This window comes from Cetorhinus maximus, chromosome 20 (genome assembly GCF_964194155.1).
Source record: "Cetorhinus maximus chromosome 20, sCetMax3.hap1.1, whole genome shotgun sequence".
Classification (NCBI taxonomy): domain Eukaryota; kingdom Metazoa; phylum Chordata; class Chondrichthyes; order Lamniformes; family Cetorhinidae; genus Cetorhinus; species Cetorhinus maximus.
The window spans coordinates 60,902,201-60,922,290 of NC_135898.1; the positions used below are offsets into that span (position 1 = coordinate 60,902,201).

Consider the following 20,090-nt stretch of genomic DNA (forward strand, 5'->3'; position numbering starts at 1 on the left):
GAAACAAATGTTGGCTTTGCCAGCTACACCCATATACATGAATGAATAATAAAGTAATGAGATGATACAAAAGTGTGATATCAGGAAGTGAGGTATTGTAGATAGGAAATTCATGTAGATATAAGATCATTAATAAGCTAGTTAATCTCCTGTGACATTGCACATGGGAATCAAGACCAAGCAGTCTTCAGATGAAGCAGGGTTATAGTGTGGAGAGAATGTGAAAGGGGAGCATGAGAAAATGAAGGGGAGGAGGAGGAGAAAAATATGGAGCACAGAGGAAGGTGAGTGAGAGGAAAGAGACGAGGGGGAGAGAAAAGGAGAAATGCCTAGTGTTGCCCCATGCACTGGTCTATCACTTGGCCTCAGATTTCACTGGTGCTTTTTAGTTCCATGCTGGGCTTTCAGTTTGCAACTCAAAACATCAGTCACCTTTCCAGACCACAGCAGGACATTATACATCCCCTTGCACTGGATCCAGGTTCTTGCAACGATCTTTGGGCTGTTGACTATCTCTGCCACATACAGCCATGCTTTCTTCATTAGGATTGCTGGTCTCCACATCTCATCTGCTAGAAACAGGAATCATCTCTCCTTTCTCTGCCAGCCTGCGGGAGCACCTCCTGGGAAGTGTTGCTGAATCATGCAGCAAACGTTCCTTGTACTGAAGCCATTCCTTCCAGACCTACGTTGCTATAGACTCCTTCCTTTATGTCTGTTAAATTTGGGTTGCACACTCTAGCCTTTCTTTCTGCTCTTATGTTTTACTCAGATATTTCTTATTTCTCTTTCCTGGTTTAATTGTTTTATATCTTTTATTTTTCCCTTGGCCTGTGGTGCCTAAAGCACAATTTTTCTTCTCTTTCTTATTTTCAAACTATTATTAATATTATCTTTTCCACCTGAGCCCTGCCTCCCAACATTTCACAGTGAAGTCCTTGTGACTACCCTATTTATATGTTCCACTTTGAGTCTAGCTTCTGGTGGAGCCTGTCACAGTGGTACAGTTCCTTTCTATTTCAGTATTGATGCCAACATCCCATGAAATGGAACCCCTCTTTCCCACACCACTCCTTCAACCACATGTTCACCTCTCTAATCTGCCTACCCCTACACCAATTTGCACATGAGACGGGTAATACTGCAAAGATTATAACCCTTCGGATCCTGTTCTTTGATCTACCTCCTAGTTTCTGGTACTCTCCAAATATGATCTTTTGCTTTTCCCCATGTTGTTTGTCCCAACATGGACCACTCTGGCACCCCTAATTAGTGAATTCGTTACAACTATCACATTACACTTCCCATCATCCTCCTCCCCTTTCAGACAGTGTTCTGCTCCAAGGTGCTATGGTGTGCATCGTGGCTGTCCTTCCAGCAATCTTTATTATTATCCTCATGTGTAGCAAGTACATTGTACCTGTTGGATAGGATCAGTTTCTGCAAGTCCTTGTTTTCTATCTCATTTAGGTTCCATTTACTGTGCAAAATATTGGTCACACTAACTCAGTCTGAACTTGCAATTCTCTACAAGGTGTGACCAAGGTCTGCAGCAAACTGTCCAGTACTTCTCCCACTCCCTTATGTGTCAGAGTATCTCCAACTTGCACTCCAGCTCAACGACCCAGAGAGATTTGAGCCAGGAGCAGAAGGGGAAAGAGGGAGGCAAAAGATAGGGAAAACCATGTCAATTGGTGTTACCATTTAAATCGGCTTTATGTCTTAATTATTTTTAATTGAAGTCTTCCTCTTACACTGTTTTACCTTAGAAGTCTTGCTTCATTAGCTATTCCTTTATTCCAAGGGAAACAGTCACTCACTCCCTGGAGTGGTTAATTAATGGCCAAAGGGCAAGCTCAGCTATTTGCAATCTATATTAATGACTTAGATGAAGAGACAGAGAGTAATGTATCTAAGTTTGCTGATGATACAAAGTTAGGTGGAAAGGTAAACTGTGGGGAGGACACAGAGAGGCAGAAAAGAGATATTTTTGGGCCATATGGTCTACTCCTGTTCCTCCTACTTGTTTTGTCTCACAGTCCCATTAATGACGTACATTGGGCCCTCGAAGCTGGAGGGCCAATCGGAGACCTGCCAATTTGAAAGCAGCAGCAGGATGCCATGGCAGGTGAGTTAGAGAACATTTCAAAATGGAAGTGCCCTCTATCCAAATTTTCAAACTTTAAATTAAGGTGAACATGGCCTTTGCAGCTGAGCTGCCATGGTGGTGGTGGTGATGGTGGTGGTGGTGGTGGTGGTGGGGGTGTGGGGGGGGTTTATCCTTCCAAAGGGCAGCATGCGCCTGCTACACCTAGGCAGTCTGGGAGGGCCTTTAAGTTTGCCTAGAGCTCTGGCTGCCTCCAAGCAGCTAAATTGTCCCCCATCGCCTCTGGGAACCTGGAGGTCAACTAGAAAATCTCAGTCAGCTTTTGTTAACAGGCTTTAATAAATCTTCAATTAGGTCAATTGGTACCCGCCACTTGTGGGCTGGTGGCCCTGCGGTCCCTTCCATCCTGCCTTTGGGAAAATGGCAGAATAGAGCCGGAGGACTGGCACACAGTCCAGCAGTGAAAAATTCCGCACCCGTCAGCCTCTGATCTGGAATTGGAGGAGGCTAAAAATTCACCTGTTAGTGTCAAAACGTATTTTTTATACATTGAACTTCACAAGGTAAACCTCCTTTACAATAATCAAATAACCTACCATCAGGTAATTAACTTTTTTGTAAAGATTCCTCTTTGTGTTAATCCTTTAGACAAACATACAAAAAACCCATGTTGGACAAAATTCAACTTTAGCAGAGGACAAAATGGGCAGTAATGGATCAGCTGTCTATTACATTCTCCGTCTGATTCTCCCGTCTATTAATTTCAAGCCATTAATTCAGAAAACTTCTTTCACATTCCCTAGCTTTAAATAACAACAGGAAAACATGACAAAATTTGGGAGGCTTTTCCTTCCAGATACGCCCATCTTGGTCAAACAAAGACTTAACCCTCCCATTCAACCTTGACAAGCTTGAATATATATTTTATCACTCTGGCCAGTAATTGGAACCAGATGCTAATCTTCTTGTTATCAAAATGCTGCCTTGAAAGGCTACATCCCTACAATGACAAATGGTTAGTGAGACATTGATAAAATCACTTTTGCGGCTGAATACAAGGGGTTGTTATAACCACATCTGGCAGATTTCTGTGTCTACCTGTGTTAGTGAGATAGCTATATTTATCAGTGTGATAGAGACATGTATTCTCAATAACATAAGACATGTTGTTCTTACGAGTGGTTCAGTTAAGCTTTTGGTAATGATGATTTCCCCAAGACATTGATAGTTGGGAACACATTAAGAGTGATAATAGTGAAGGTCAGGAGAAGATGGTTAGAGTTTCTCTTGTTTGGGATGGCCACTGCCTGGCAACAGTATTTGAATTTCCAATCTGATAATAGTAATAAATCCCCAATGCTGCCACACTTCCTTTTCTGTTAATGTAAGGGGTAAAAAAATAAAAACTTGGATTTATTCACCATCTTTCTTGCTATCAAGATGTTCCAAAGTGGTTTACAGCCAAAGAATTTGGGCCAGATTTTCCTGTGGGCTTGGGAAAATCTGACCTGCGTACTTTTGCACCTTCTGAAATGCACATCCGATCCATGTGTTACTTTTCCAGGACTTTTGTCTTTTCACAAAGGGGTCGGGTTCACAGGGCATTTCGCGGCTCTCAATGAAGTTCAGGAGGAGGGTGGGTGTGGAGGTAGACCAGTTAGAAAACCCGCTTCAGTTCTCCAACACAGCAGCCCAGCTCCCAACATTATTTAAATGTCCCCTAAACCTCACCCCTCACCCTAGCCACCAGTCATGCCCCCTTCAGATTGCCCATGCCACCCCATGACCCCTCGGATTACTCATGCTACCTCCATGCCCTCCATATATCCTTCATAGCCACTTGCACAGTGTGCACTAAGTACAATCCTCAGGAGCCATGCAATAGCAACAGGAATTATTTTAAAATCATTGGACAAAAATTAAACTTTTAACAATCTAATAAAATCCTGAATGCAAGCACACTATCATTGATACTGGGAAAAGTTACTCCAGTGCAAAAAAGTAATCCTTTAAATGCCTATTATGTTTGTAAACAAACAAGAAAGCACATCTAAGGCATATTCTGTTATTACAGCCTCTTAACAGTTTCAATCATTCTTGGATCAATAAGCCACCTGCTGAGCTGAAGCCATTATAAGCTTTTGAAACCCAGCCAAGCATTCATATTGGCTACATCTATCATAATAAAAGCTCCCAGCTACATTTCCTGAAACTGAAAAAATAGAATTGTGTCCCATTTGAATTTCAAAGCAGGTACAGAGACTTTTTTCAACTTTCAAAAGCAGGGATTCTTCTTTAGTAGACAGAGCTGTCAGTCAATTTAAATTGCAGCATAAAACATGACAGCAGAGGCTGTCAAGACATTTATTTTACACTTTTAATGCATTATGGCACTTTCTTCAATGGAAAAAGTACTGTAATGCATGACAACACTTACACAAAAGTGGTCAATGTAAGGGTCAATTTAACTTTGAAGGACAGATCCCTATGATGAATAACTGCATTAAAATGCATCTACATTACAATAGAGCATCTAATAGTGACATTTGAAATGTCAAAACATTTTACATTTAACTTTCAGAATATTCCCGACTACTCAGCAGGCTTCCCCCAGTGGTCATGAACTCTTCAAAGAGGTGCAATTTTTTAGGACATCCAAAACTAGCACATGAAAGTTGCATGCGGGAGGAAATACAATTTTCCTGTGGTCCTCACAATGGAAACCCCGACCTCAGAAGAGGTGCCTGTGTGCTTTGCACCAAGGTATTTCTGACCTGTGAAAAAGCCACATGAAAATGCTGTGGGGTCGGGAAGGCAGAGGAAAATTGTTTTTCCCAAAAAAAAAATACTATGTTCAGTGTTTTGCAACCCAATTTGCAACTCCACTGAGAGACACAAATCCATCCTTTATCTTTGAAATTTAACCACAATTTCTGTAGGCAAAGGCAATGATTACTTGTTTTTATATAGTTTCCTTAAAACATCCTAATGCTCCTCATAGCAATATAAGACAAAAATGGATCCAGTAAACAAGATATTAGGAAAATGACCAGAATTTTGGCCAAACAAGTGGGTTTTAAGGAAGGTGTTAAAGGAGAGGGAGATAGACAAAGTTAGTGCAGGAATACCAAATTGTGGAGCCTAGATGGCTGAAGGCAAGGCTGACATTGGTGGAACAAAGGGAAGATGATTGCACAAAAGGCCAGAGACAGAGGAATGGAGAGTTCAGGAGTGGGTATTTATAAGGCTGGAGGAAACTACAGAAATAGGGAAAGGTGAGGCCAAAAATGATTTAAACACAGAGATGATATTTTTTATTGGAGTGTTAGGAGACCAAGAGCCAATGCAGGTCAGCAAGGATAGGGCTGGTAGATAATTAGAACTGGATAGGGTACAGACAGTAGGGTTCTGAATGATCTGGACTTTATTGAGGGTGGAGAATAGGAGGCTGGCCAGGGGAGTATTGGAATAGTTGAGTCTTGAGGTGAAAAAGGCATGGATGAGGGTTTCCACAGCAGTTAGATTGAGACATGGGTGGAGGTAGGTAATGTTATAGAAGCCGTCTTTGTGACAGAGACTATATGGAGTCAGAAGCTCATCTGGCAACTAGTTGGTAGTGGAAAAAAGAAACCAAGGTTACCCTTGCTCTCCAGGATGATCCTGGAATAAATGGCCGATGGCTGCTTTGTTGGAGAAGAGTAAGACCCAAAGTGTTTTACATGGTTGTGCCGGAACTGAATGGCTGAAACAATTGTGTACTAGATACATGTCTATGTCCCTTGGGCTTAAGGAAGATAAAATGAGGGCTGTGGCAGAGGGATCAACTGGGATGGCAGATTGTAAAAGATGCATTGGTGATAAGGACATAAAAGGCATCAATTGAAGGGCTAAATGCCATCTGTGTAAAGATAGGAATCCAAATATCCACTGCATAAATTATCTTTAATTAAACAGTATTTTGGAAATCAATATTATAGCATACAGGCTTAATGCCAACGTAGAATTGCCACAAACATTTTATCTGTTTTGCTGCTAAATTCAGAAGAAAATAGTCACCAATGCCATAAAGTTTGCTCAGGGGAGAAAACTTTCAAATTGCACCAATAAAGAAACTCTTCAATTTTTGGGTTGGAGCTATTTTTCTGCTGGAGGAGCCTATCGTTAATCTGTTATATTCCACCCTGGGTAAAACACATGTATTTTTCCATACACCTAGAAAATCTTATTAGGGACAATTTTTCCTCAAATCTCAACCGCACTAGAAAGCTACAGCATCCCTGAAGTGCAATGTCTATGAAGGCCACAAATGCTTGGGTTTCATACCCTAGTGCAGTCTTCACCTCTGGAAGGGCTTTATACTAGTAATGATGCAGAAATCAGCAGAGCAGCATTAGTGCTGGGGGTCCTGCGGCCTCCGGCTGCTTTTCTCCAGCAGTAATCAAAAGATCCTGAGGCCCCAAAATTTGCTGGAAGACAAGGCAATCTTATTTTTTGCTAGTTTTCTCTTGAAGGTGTCCCTGGAACCTGTGGCCTAAAAAGGGTTGTGACGTTAAGCCCCACAGCTAACACTTTGGGGCGTCCTAAAGTTTAACGAGTCTGCAGCTGGACTTACAGAAAAGTGATGCGGGAGGGTTAGATGCGCTTCATCCACTATATTTTAATACTGACAGCCTGTTGCAGATCCGCATCCCATTCAGAAAACCCCTGGGGCAGTATAGTAGGAACGGAGACCTGAAATTACATGCTTTGTCCCTTTTCCTCTCACTGCACAAGGGAATTGAAGTTGTGTAACATTGAAGAAGATCAGGCCTATTCATTACTTAAAATTTATAAAGCTAATTTTCATTTAAAGTACCAAAATGAAACAATTTGATTCAAAATATATTAATAGAAAAATTACATTCACAGTTTACATTTTGAAAGGATACGATTTATTTAGGCTCGTAACTTTTGTAGTGTGGCAATCAGAGTTGGATTACTACTCCGCTCTTACCTGAAAATGAAGCTGCTCCTTTCTCACCCGACCTTCTGACTCAGGCCAGATGAGAACAGTGCAATGCAGGGGTTCCCGAGGCCTTGTGTTGAGGGCAGGGGAGTTGGAGTTAAAGAAGCCTTTTATGGCACTTTTCATGGCAATTCTTCTGTAAAGCAGGGTAAGTTTAAAGGTCCAGCCACTTTGAGAAGCCAGGGAGAAGGTAAGTTTGTAAGGTAAGTAGGTAGGATTGGGGGGGGTTGGTGGGGTCAGGTAGTCAGTGGGGGGGTCAGATAATCGGGGGGGTGGGGTGGTCAGCAGGAGGGAGCGGGGAGTCAGTGGAGGGGAATCAGGTGGTTAGTGGGTTGGGGGGTGGTCAGTGGGGATTGCATGGTCAGGGGGATTGTCATTGAGGGGGATGATCAATGAGGGGTTCGGTTGGTCAGTTGGGGACTCAGGTAGTTGGAATATGGTCAGTGGAGGGTGGAGAGGGTAGTCATGGGGAGGGGAGAGCAATCTGGAAGTCCCGTGGGGGTTGGGGGGGTACTTGGTTGGGGAGGGTCATGTGTGGGGTCAGGGAAGTTGGGGGAGTCCCGTGAGGCATTGGGGGGTGGGTGGGGTGTAGTTGGGGAATTGCTTGGGGGGGCAGGAGAGTGGGGTGTGTCCATTGGGGGATTATTTGGGAGATCCTGTTGGGGGTCAGGGGAGCATGTGGAGTCCTATCGGGGGGGGTGTTGGGGGAGTCCCATGGGGGTTCAGCGAAGGTGGGGTCAGCACTGTAGTTACCCAGAAGTAGAAGTGGTTTTAATTCTAAATTTTCTGGCTAACTATAAATGTGAGACAGTCGGAACTATCTGAAGGTTGTGATTTATGTCATACTTTTGGATACTTCCCACAGAATTTTGAACTTCCTGGGCAATTGCTGTGCAATCCTTATGTGGAACTTCTGGTGGGTCGTGGTGGGGGGGGAGGTGGGGAGGGGTGGTTGTGGAGTGAGTGGGTTCCCCAGTTACAATACCCCAGAGCTTGGAAGTTACAGGCCTAACTCTTTATAAAAAAGCATTATATTCACCACATAACACACTTCTCATGTTTAATAAAGATCAATAGTATATTGCCTTGAGAATAAACAGGAGTAAATAAACAGGACAGAAATGATCTCTTTCTTAACTCTCTCCTTAACTAACTGTAGTGTTAATTAAAACTTTTTAAAATTTAAGTACCAGACATGCAGATCTATTTATAATTCAGAGCATCAACTGGCATCTCTTCTGCATGGCCTCACTTGTACTAACAATAAAAAAGTTGTCCTCTAGTTATTAATTATCAGGGCGTTTGCATACTCTTAAACTGGTGTACACACTGCACTCTAACTCACATACCTTAATGGTTTTGCATTTTTTCAGCCAACTATCAACAATCAAAATGAATTTTCCCTTTTTTCATGTCCACTGACCTATGGCTAATGAGATTTGTGTTTCGATTACTTGAAGGACACAAATTAACTGATCAATGAAAAATGGTTGCAGATTATTGTAATAGTGTGGCACAGCTGCCATAGCCTGTTTAATACTGAAATCAATTTCATATGCTCAGGACGATTCTGTCAATGTTGTTGGCTGGGATCTTTGCATCTGTGTCCTCTCCACAGACCCTGAATGCGATTTGGGTGTTGTAAGGAATAACCACCGTGCTAGAGACAGGCCTCCATAACCAGCCACGACCACCTCGCTTGTACATCTTGACAGTCACCTTTAGAAAAGAGCAAAAGACTCATGGTTACTTATTTAGGCAACAGCTTGGGGGCAGGGGGCAGCTAGGGATTGACCATGGAACCATCATTAGACTTTTCTCTAGCCTCGCCTTTCACCTGAAAGGGCAACAGGCCAAAGCAGAGGTCGGCAAGCTGTGAAAGTGATGCTTGTTTTCTATGTGAAAACTTAGCAAATATCAATGTCCCTGGGTCAAAGAGCTCTTGGGCTGAGTTTGCTGGGGAAACTTTATCTTTGTGCGGCTGCATATTTTGCAGCTGTAGGTGCAGTCAGTAACGCATATAGGAGGAATAGATGTTTCTACAGCATGACTCTGTTGGCAGCTGGGCCTTTGTGCCATGAGTTATGTCATTGACAAACCAGCAGAAAATTAAATGTTCCCCAAAGAACTTCCAGATGTGTTTTTTACTAATGACTTCATTACAAGGAACATTAAAAGATAGAGTAAATGGAACACTAAAATTCAAATTACAGCAAAACCTCATTTCATAGCTTTGAGGGTTCTTTTAAGGGACTGCAATTATAATAAATTTTAATCATTTATTTGTGGTATGATGATGAGGAAATGAATAGTACAGTAGACTGGCTGCTCAAAATGTTATCGAAACTATTCAAACTGTCACCAGGGAACAAAACAGAGCTGCATTTTTTTTTGAAAAGGCTTAAAATATCACAGCCCATAGCAACAGAATTGTGTTTTTTTTTGCTATTTTGTAAATTACAAAATTTGGAGAATTGATCATTTTTAGTTGCTCTTCATATAGTTTTCTCAGAAAAAAAGGAAACTTAATTATAAAAATAAATTATCCACATACTAGTCAATGTTTAAAGATATGTATGCAGATCTGGTGGTACAGCAGGCTGGTTGTAACAATGCACTGTACCACAGAATTGTAGAATAGGGATTTGCACCTATTCTTCCGTATGGTAACTTCCTAATTTTGGATTGTCTTATAATAGCGATGGAGATTTGTTGGAGGCTACTTGTTCTTTACAGACAGGAGAAAATAAGAAGGCATGTTATTCACATTCACTTTTGCACAGCTCCCATTGCTAGGTTACAGAGCAAAACTTCAATAAACCTCGCACCAGTTTACTGCCTGTTCTATTTTATGAAAACATACATATTTACATATGTAAGGAGCCTAGCAACTGTCCCAGGGAGGGCCCTGGATACCTCTTTCGATGCCTATATCATTATATCAGGCAGTACATTTCTACCTCAGAATGTGGGTGCTCACTGCCCGCAATAATGGACCTCTTTGCGGTCATTTCACAACTGTAAAAGGGTTATGGTGTAATCTAGTTTCTAGGCCATCGTGCCAACTCTAGTTCATAATAATATGTCCAGTTAGATGCTTGCAGGGCTGTGCAGAGAACAGCGAACAAAAGTCAGCTCACTTATAATTTTATGATGTTTCACTTACGAGTGCCAAGGCTTGAATGAAGGTCACAGTAGGCACTGAAAGGCTGCCTGTGTTCATTGCCTTTGCGGTTTTCTAACATATGTGGTGATGAAAAAGAAAGAAGAAAAGCAATTGGGTATTGGTGGGAGTGATATAGTGTTTTATATGAAGTCTGGTCTCCTCTTCAGTATTCATTCCAATTGGGTGCTGTATAGCTGGCGACACTCAGTTACCATCAACATCCTGGAGATTTACTATTGATCAGAAACTTAACTGGACCAGCCACAGAAATACTGTGACTGCAAGACCAAGTCAGAGGCCGGGAGTTCTGAGGTGAATAACTCACCTCCTGACTCCCCAAAGCCTGTCCACCATCTACAAGGCACAAGAGAAGGAGTGTGATGGAATACTCCCCACTTGCCTGGATGATTGCAGCTCCAACAACACTCAAGAAGCGCAACATCATCCTAGACAAAGCAGCCTGCTTGATTGGCACCCCATCCACCATCTTAAGCTTTCACCCTTCCACCACTGGCACATAGTGGCAGCAGTATCTACCATCTACAACATGTTCCTTCAACAGCACCTTCTAAACCCGTGATCTCTGCTACCCTTGCCCTTTTAGGTAGTAGATGCGTAGGAATGCCACCGCCTGCAAGTTCCCCTCCAAGCCACACACCATCCTGACTTGAAGCTAATTGCCCACCACCATTCACGACTGTCACAACCAGTCATTAATGGTGGTAGACAATTAAACAACTCACTGTAGGAGGAGGCTCTACTAATATCCCCATCCTCAATGATGGGGGAGCCCAGTACACCAGTGCAAAAGATAAGGCTGAAGCATTTGCAACAATCTTCATTCAGAAGTGCCGATTGGATGATCCATCTCGGTCTCCTCTGGAGGCCCCCAGCATCACAGATGCCAGTCTATAGTCACTTCGATTCACTCCACATGATATCAAGAAACTGCTTAAGGCACTAGAAACTGCAAAGGCTATGGGCCCTGACAATATTTCGGCAATAGTACTGAAGACTTGTCCTCCAGAACTTGCTGCACCCCTAGCCAAGTTGTTCCAATACAACTACAAAAGTGGCATCTACCTGGCTATGTAGAAAATTGCCCAGGAATGGATAAATTCAACCTGGCAAATTATCCCCTCCCCATCAGTCCACTCTTGATCATCAGTAAAGTGATGGAAGGGGTCATCAACAGTGCTATCAAGCAGCAATTGTTTAGCAATAACCTGCTCACTGACACTCAGTTTGGGTTCCGCCAGGATCACTCGGCTCCTGAATTCATTGCAGCCTTGATTCAAACATGGACAAAACAGCTGAACTCCAGATGTGAGGTGAGAGTTACTGCCTTTGGCATCAAGGCAGCACTTGACTGAGTATGGCATCAAAGAGCCCGAGCAAAGCTTGAGTCAATGGGAATCAGAGGGAAACCTCTCTGCTGTTTGGAGTTGTACCTAGCACAGAGGAAGATGGTTGTGATTGTTGGAGGTCTATCATCTCAGTTCCAGGACATCACTGCAGGAGTTCCTCAGAGTACTGTGCTCGGCCCAAACATCTTCAGCTGCTTCATCCTTCCTTCCATCATAAGGTCAGAAGTGGGGATGTTTGCTGATGATTGCACAATGAGCACCATTCGTGACTCCTCAAATACTGAAGCAATCCATGTCCAAATTCAGCAAGACCTGGACAATATCTAGGATTGGGCTGACAGGAAGCAAGTAACATTTGCACCACACAAGTGCCAGGCAATGACCATCTCCAACAAGAGAGAATCTAACTATCGCCCTTTGACGTTCAATAGCATTACCATCTCAGAACACCCCATTATCAACATCCTGCGGTTACCATTGGCCAGAAACTGAACTGGACTAGCCATATAAATACTGTGGCCACAAGAACAGGTCAGAGGCTAGGAATCCTGTGGCAAGTAACTCACCTCTTGACTCCCCAAAGCCTGTCCACCACCTACAAGGCACAAATCTTCACTTGCCTGGATGAGTGCAGCTCCAACAACGCTCAACAGGCTTGACACCATCCAGGATAAAGCAGTCCACTTGTTTAGCACCCCATTCACAAACACTCTCTCTCTCCACCACTGATGAACAGTGGCAGCAGTGTGTATCATATACACGATGTACTGGAGGAACTCACCAAGGCTCCTCAGACAGCACCTTCCAAACCCAAGACTACTACTATCTAGAAGGACGAGGGCAGCAGATGCATGGGAACACCACCACCTGGAAGATCCCCCTCCTAGGCACACACCATCCTGACTTAGAAATATTTCGCCGTTCCTTCACTGTCGCCGAGTCAAAATCCTGGAACTACTTCCCTAACAACACTGTGGGTATACCTACACCACACAGGTACTGCAGGGGTTCAAGAAGGCAACTCACCACCACCTTCTCAAGGGCAATTAGGGATGGGCAATATATGCTGGCCTAGCCAGCAATGCCCAAATCCGATGAATGAATAAAAAAAGGCTAACTGTTGTTCCTTCACTGTCGCTGGGTCAAAAATCTGGAACTCCCTTCCAAACTGCACTGTAGGTGTATCTATACCAGACTGACTGCAAACGTTCAAGAAGGCAGCTCACTACCACTTTCTCAAGGGCAATTTGGAGTGGGCAAAAATTGCTGGCCTTGCTGCGATTCTCACATCCCATGAATGAATGAGAAAAAGTTACTCTCGATGCATTATAGGATAGCCCGTTACTTTTAAGAAAAATTGGGGTACAACTGAGCCTTGCACATAGATTCCTAACAATCCTTTATGCTGGCCATACACACTGTGGAACACTGAGTACCTCTAGCTCTCTATTGCCATCTGATTCTTGGGTCCTATGTATTCTGATGTTTGGCGTTGACAAGTATAAAGGATTAGTGGTTTGGTTAAATATAGAATTTACCTGCTTTAGGAAGTAAGAAGCTGTCATGTGGCTTTGTGGTAGAAGTCTGTCAGGGTACTTTAGTTCAAATTGACAAAATAAGCACCTAAATTGTTTGTGATCTTGATGACAACCAAATCTAGATACCACAAGCACTGTACTCAGCTCCATTTCGCATTTTAGACAATTTATGGGCATATTACAAAATACCATCAAAAATCATCCTCCTATTGAAATCCTGGGGAAAAAAGTATAAAATATTGCCCTGAAATAATGGCGAGGCTGTCAGCTCTGGGTAAAACTAACAGCTACTTCTGCAGCCAGCACATGTGCTGTTAAATGTGGAAACCTGCTGCCAGTGATACCATGTTCCTCCACTGGGTGTACTGTTGCAGCATTTGCAAATGGAATCAAAATTGAAATCATTGATTTGTAATGAACATAAACTATTTAGCCACTATTCTTGCTGTAAGAAATTAAGCCTTGTTCAGTCATGAGTAACTGAATTTCTCTTAATGCAACTAAGTCATAATTACTGCTGAACAACGTCTCTGCCCCTGAGAATCTAATTTTATAAATATGGGGCCGGAGTTTTGGGTCTGCAGGATTGGAGGCAGCAGGGGTCGAAAATGCTGGCAGCAAGCAGTACGCCAGTTTCACGACACTCTTCCAAGCGCCAGCCAGTTTCACCAGATCAGGGGGAGGACAGCCCCATGATCCAGCCCATTCAATTCAGATGGTTAAAGAGCTCATTGAGAGCTGTTTAAGGGAGGTGTTGTGATTTTCATGGGGGTACACTGGTAAGCACTGCCAGGGGTGGACCCTGGAGGCAGATACACAGTGGGGAGCTATTCATGGCCACCCCATGGGCCCATAAAGGGGTGAATGGCGCAGAAGGGGCGCTGGGATACAGGTACCATTGGCCCAGTGCACATTGTGGCGAGAATGGGCAGTAAGTGCTCGAGCAGTTCAGGGGGTTACCACCCTTTTCGCAGGGGCATGAGATGAGGCAAGCCTGTCAAGCTCAATATTGGGGGTTACCTGAGCACAAGGGAAAATGCAGCTGGCAATGGTGGTATGGCTCTCAGATTTTGGGCCCAGTGGTGGTAGGGAGCAAAACCCTCTGCAAGAAGGGCAAAACGCTGACCATCAGGAGGACAAAAGAGGGGGGGAGCGAGAGGCAGGAAGGCAATGGCCATACCCTCAACTTAGGATCTACCGGTGAAGACAGAGTTACCTGGATATGACCGAGAACCAGTGCTGCAGGAGACTGCAACTCTCCAGGTATTTGGTCACAGAGGCCAGTGTCCTCATTGCAGAAGACCTCACCCCTCACAGCATTGGTTGCCATGGCCTGCCAGTAGCCATCAAAGTCAAAGTGGCTTTAAACTTCTTGTTCTTTCCAAGGTGCAGCTTGGTGGTATCTTGCAAACAACAGCACACCACTTCATCTCGCTGATGCCCTGTTTGTCAGCACTGGACAGTACATTAAATTCTGGATAGATGGGGCCATGGAGGCCCAGAGGGAAATCAGCTTTTCCCAGCTGCAGGGCATTATTGATTGCACCCATGTGGCCATCAAGGCACCGGGTAACTGGCCAGTCAGATTCATCAGCACAAAGGGCTTCCACTCCTTTAACGTTCAGCCAGTCTGCGACCACAATAAGAGCTTCCTCCATGTGTGCATTTATTTTCTTAGCAGCTGACATGATTCCTTAATGGACTGCAGTCCAGACTGCCCAGCTCTTCACTCCAAACCCAAAGTCCATGGATGGATTCTAGGCGACATGGGATATCCCTTTGTGAAGTTCTAAGATCATTTGATGCACATTTTAATCTAAGATGCAACAATATTTTAGAGAGAGCAAATTTCAACAAATGCGTCCAACAGCCTGGAGAACTAGTTGATTCTTTTATAAACAAACTATACAGATTGGCTGAAGGCTGTGACTATGATGACCTTAAGTCAGAATTCATAAGGAACAGAATGGTTGTCAGAGAGGCTGACGATGCCCTTTCAGATACATTACAGGTCAAGGAAGATCTGACTCCAGAAAAGGCAATCCAAATAGTCATAAAAACAAAAAACTACTGCGGATGCTGGAAATCCAAAACAAAAACAGAATTACCTGGAAAAACTCAGCAGGTCTGGCAGCATCGGCGGAGAAGAAAAGAGTTGACGTTTCGAGTCCTCATGACCCTTCAGCAGAAATATAAGCTGCCCCCCCACCGTTAACCAGCTTATATTTCACCCCTCTCCTAACTTTACTCAGTTCTGCTGAAGGGTCACGAGGACTCAAAACGTCAATCCAAATAGTCAGACAGTCTGAAATCCGCCAACAACACCGATCCATTTTAAGTGGCAGGAATAACGTCTGGTACAGAGCAACTTCAACTGTCCAGCTAGTAATGCAACAAAGGGGCAGAGAGACTCCAGACCAAGGAAGGCAATACGCAAACTGACCACAAAGGGTGGGCGACCATGTCAGAACTGAGGAGCCAAATGACCTCACCGGTGAGGGCAATGTCCAGCAATCTCAGCACAGTGTTTCAACTGCAACTGCTTGGGGCTCTTTGGAAAGATATGCAAAGCTAAGACACCCAGACAGGTAGAGGATCACAAAACAATCTGTAAGATTGAGGTACCACACCAGGTAAAGACCCAACTGTGCTTCTTGGGTGAGGTCAAGGATCCTGAATTCTCTTTTTGAAATATGGGCATCTCAGTAAATGGTCACTTCACTAACTTCAAATTGGACACAGGAGCCAGTTTTACGGTCCTCTTGGATAAGGAACCATGGCTGAGAGACCTCTGGTTGTGAACGACAGAAACATCGCTCTACGAGCCTGGAGGAATCTGACTTCCGGTCATAGACATGACCCTAGAACTGCTAAGGTATGGCAACAAGCAGATATTCAAAGTCATATTCGTCATCTGAAATCAGTCTTTTTCTCTCTTGAACAGAGGTGCCTGTGTGGCCCTTAATCTTCTTAAAATGGCTGAAGACCTCTGTCATCAACTACATGGAAATGCAAGTTTCTGAGATGCCCTCCTGTCAAGAGACTCTCGACTGGGACTTCAGCTCTGAATTGTATTCACTCTTTGCAGAGCTGGTTTGTCCAATTCCTTTACAGGCTACAGAAGCTCGTCTTGGGTCAGACCAGCCAAACCTTCAAAAAATTACCACCGTACATCGAGTGGAAACACACAGGAGAATGACCAGCAACCGAAGAGTGAGCCCCAACCCCAGGCTCCAATGATTGCGATCACATTACATGTAAACATCACGGCAGAGGCACTGCAAACTCCAACCAACGTGTAAAGCTGCTAGACGATGCTGGAGCAGGGAACTAGCGGCCATCAGCTTGCCAGAGCATACTTCAGTGAGGCATGGAGACAAACGGAAGAACACAGTGTTGCAATAAAAACCAAACTGCAAAGTGAGCCCACTGATGGGGAACACCCACTCGACAGGGAGACACACCTCCAACTCCCAGAAAGAACACGGCAGGCCACACGGAAAATGAAAAAACAAGTACGTACCACGAATGAACGGAGTGAACACTCTCTCCGAAAAGAACGGGACAAGCCGATGGTCCTTGAGCAGAGCAGATGGGGTGCTGACAAAGAGAAGTTCGACTCCAAGGAGCAGAAAAAGTATACCAGACAAAGACAAACAAGTGCCAGAAACACAGGCTACAGCTCAAATTCTAAATCAACAAAGGTTGCCCAAATCAACAGTCTAGCACTCCTCCGAATGTAACCAGAATGAGATCTGGCAGAATTGTAAAGCCTCCAGACCATCTGAATTTATAGTCAGAGACTTGAGAGGGAGGAGAAAGGGTAGCACAATTGCAATGTAAATAATTGAGTAAAGACTTGGGGTAAGGTGTAGTATAGGGGTATTTGGCATACCAAGGTTCAATGTAGGATTGAGGAGACAATTCCGCCCACAGTGTGATGTAAAGGGACACATGACCTGAGACTAGAGTCAGTGTGGACTGGACAGAGATCTGTGTAGAATCAAGCATGGCGTTAGCTCATAGTTTGGGTTATACCCTGTATATATGTATATTGTTATGCGTTTATCAATAAACACTTAATGTCAACCATACAAGACTCAGAACCTATTCATGAGACTACCGAACATACATTGGAAGTAGCAGCACTCAGGCACAGACACAGTTTTGGCTGCCATGATGTGCTTAAATCAGGCCTGCACTTGAGAAGTCCCATCTCTGTTCTGCCTCTGTAACTGGCTGCCAAACCCATCTCCACGCCACTTATGAGGCCGCCCCTGTGAAACTTAGGGCCGATTACAGAACTCGGAAACGGTCCTGACTTCTGCTTCGCACATGCAGCGAAAATCTAGCTAAGGAGTCTCATTCCTTCAGAACATCTAAAAATTGCAGAGTTTTAATTTTAAGTTTGTGTTCTGATATTAAGTTTCTTCCTTAATTCTATGTCTATGTCCTGATTTTTCTTTTTCTTTCTGTACAATGATTTAAATATGATTTTTAGTCACTGTTTTTATTCCTTGCTTTGTCATTTGTGAGAATTCTTCCATCTGAATGGCTAGTTAGCCTAACCTGTTTCCTGCCCTGTTACTAGATGCAATAGATCTCATGTGGCGGGTACCAAATTCAAAGTGCCGTCAGAGTAGAGAAAGCCTGTGCTCGAGATCCTGACAAAAATTTGTGGGCAGCTTTTCCCCAGGATTAACGGTGAATGCCATTCCTTCCCTGCTGACCATAAAATCTGTGCCACACTTACAAGTATTATCTTCTTCACTGTTTCAAACCATGTGCAGCAGTAGAAAGTGGCGAGAGTGGTCAAAAATCACCAAATGGTCATTAGCATGTCTATTTAATATTAATTGTGATTTCTGCAGTTTAGGAAGAGGACATTAACATTTTACTAGAGGGAAAGTTCAGTTGGGTTAGCGGGAGATATACAGAAAGAAAAATGATCAGGTCTTGTGTATTTCTGTAAAATCACCGGTAGGGGAAAAGGAAGTTCTCCATTTTGGAACCTAAATACAAAGGTGAGTTCCTTGCACAACAGTATAACCCCTAATTTAGGCAATGCTGAGGCAGTAGATTAGAGTTGGGAATGTGGTTTCAGGAGAACATAATTAATACCAACAACGTAGATGATTGATGAACATCACGGATAGATAGATACTGCCAATGTGGTAATGACATTAGGATGAATAGTACTTCCATGCTACTGTAGGCATAAGTAGAATGAAAGCCATAACCTGATGGCGGGACTGAAGGAGACCTGTCAATGGCAGGCTGTGTTTTCTGCCACCAGATGTCGGGAACATCATTTTAATACATCTGCATATTGTTATAAGCCCTGCTCACCAGAATCATCCCCACATGCTGGATCAACCGAGCACGTCAGCATGATTGCACGCTGACATTTTCACAACAGCATTTATAAGGCGTGCACCTGGTGAGTTGAACTTCGAGGGGGACTCGGAGGTGAGTGCACACTAACATTGCACAGTACTTGCGAGAGTCGCCTGTTGGACTTCAAGGTTGAGGCATTCAGACAAGGGCACAGGCAAGTCGCTTTTTTCCAGCTGGTGGACAGTGTGGTGCTAGGGCAATGGCTGTACTGCGGTTGGGGCAAGTTGGGGAGGGCAAGGCAGCACACTGTGACACAAGTTGGGGGGTGCAAGGGCTGCGCTGTTTCTGAGGCAACTTGGCGGGGGGCAAGACATCCCAGTCTGATGGCAGTGCACAAGTACATGCGGTATTGGGGGTGGAGCGAAATGACCATGCATTAAGGAAACCTCGTATAAAATTACCATTCCTTTGCAGCTAAGTTAGTTCAGGCGCAGTGAGCCACATTGACATGCTTGGAGTCGGGCCTTTAGCCTATCTGCCTACTCAAGCAACGCAGAGGCACGAAAGTGCCACCAAATGCTCCAGAGATTTTGACCCCTTGGGAACAGACTGCAAACTAATGAGCATTTTAGTGGACTGCAGAACAATTGGATGACTGGGCAAGTTGTGCGATCTCCTTGCAAAAGCTGGCCATGGAGCAGTCACTGGTGAAGGCTCTCACAGCCCCTCTCAATGTCATCATTCAGGTTTGGACCATGCTTCAAGTAACAGTATGGTCCAAGTAACAGTACAGTCTTGCAGTTTGGGTTAGGAGAATGGCTGCGCCTGAGCTGAAAGCACAGAATGCAGTCCAGTGGGTGAAGCTGCTGCCAATCGGTCAGGTGGAGTGGGGTGTAGGTGGGTGGGGTTTCGGGCAGCCATGCTGTAGATTAAACTCTGGCCATCCAAGTGGTGGCCAGCACACTCCAGCATGCATTATGGGGCCTTCAGACTTAACCCAAGAGAGGTTCTTCGTACAACCATGCTAACCCACGCGTCTCTCTCTTTCATCCTGCACTAGGAGTACATCAGGAGCATATAGCCTGGTGCCCTAGCTGTATGCCTTATGGCTTACAGGGAGCAGAGACAAAGGAGAAGAGAGTGATGGAGGCGTCTGGCTGGACAGAGGAAGGAACAGCACCCTCAAGAAGAAGGGGCGGCTGGGGCTCCTGTACACGCCGCTGAAGAGCCACAGCAATACTTCACTGGTTGGCGCTTAGCTGGACACAGGGTCTATAGACGGCGCTTGTCATTCCTGCAGATGCCCAAGAGCTAGTGTCACCAAAGACTTCGCATGTCCAGGGAACTGGTTGGTCACATCTGACACCTGCTGCAGGATTTGGCGCCATGGGGACATGGAGGGCATCCACTGCCAGTGGCTGTGAAAGTGACCACGGTGCTCAGTTTTTATGCCAGTGGCTCCATTCAGATCAGAGGGGATCTCTGTGGGATGTCACAAGCCTCTGCACACAAATGCATCCAGGAGGTCACGGATGTCATCTTCCCAAGGGCACACAACATTGCACATTTC

At 44.3% G+C, this 20,090-nt stretch overlaps 1 protein-coding gene across 2 annotated transcripts in view; it reads right to left on the minus strand.

Moving 5' to 3' along the window:
* Positions 1–7,849: 7,849 nt before the first annotated feature.
* The window catches only part of LOC144694429 (uncharacterized), a 312,335-nt gene continuing 300,094 nt past the window's right edge, over positions 7,850–20,090 (minus strand). For both annotated transcript variants that reach the window (XM_078564824.1, XM_078564825.1), the window contains exon 7: positions 7,850–8,831. In XM_078564824.1, the coding sequence (XP_078420950.1) occupies positions 8,664–8,831 (168 nt within the window). In that variant the 3' untranslated portion in view covers positions 7,850–8,663. The remainder of the gene's footprint in view (positions 8,832–20,090) is intronic.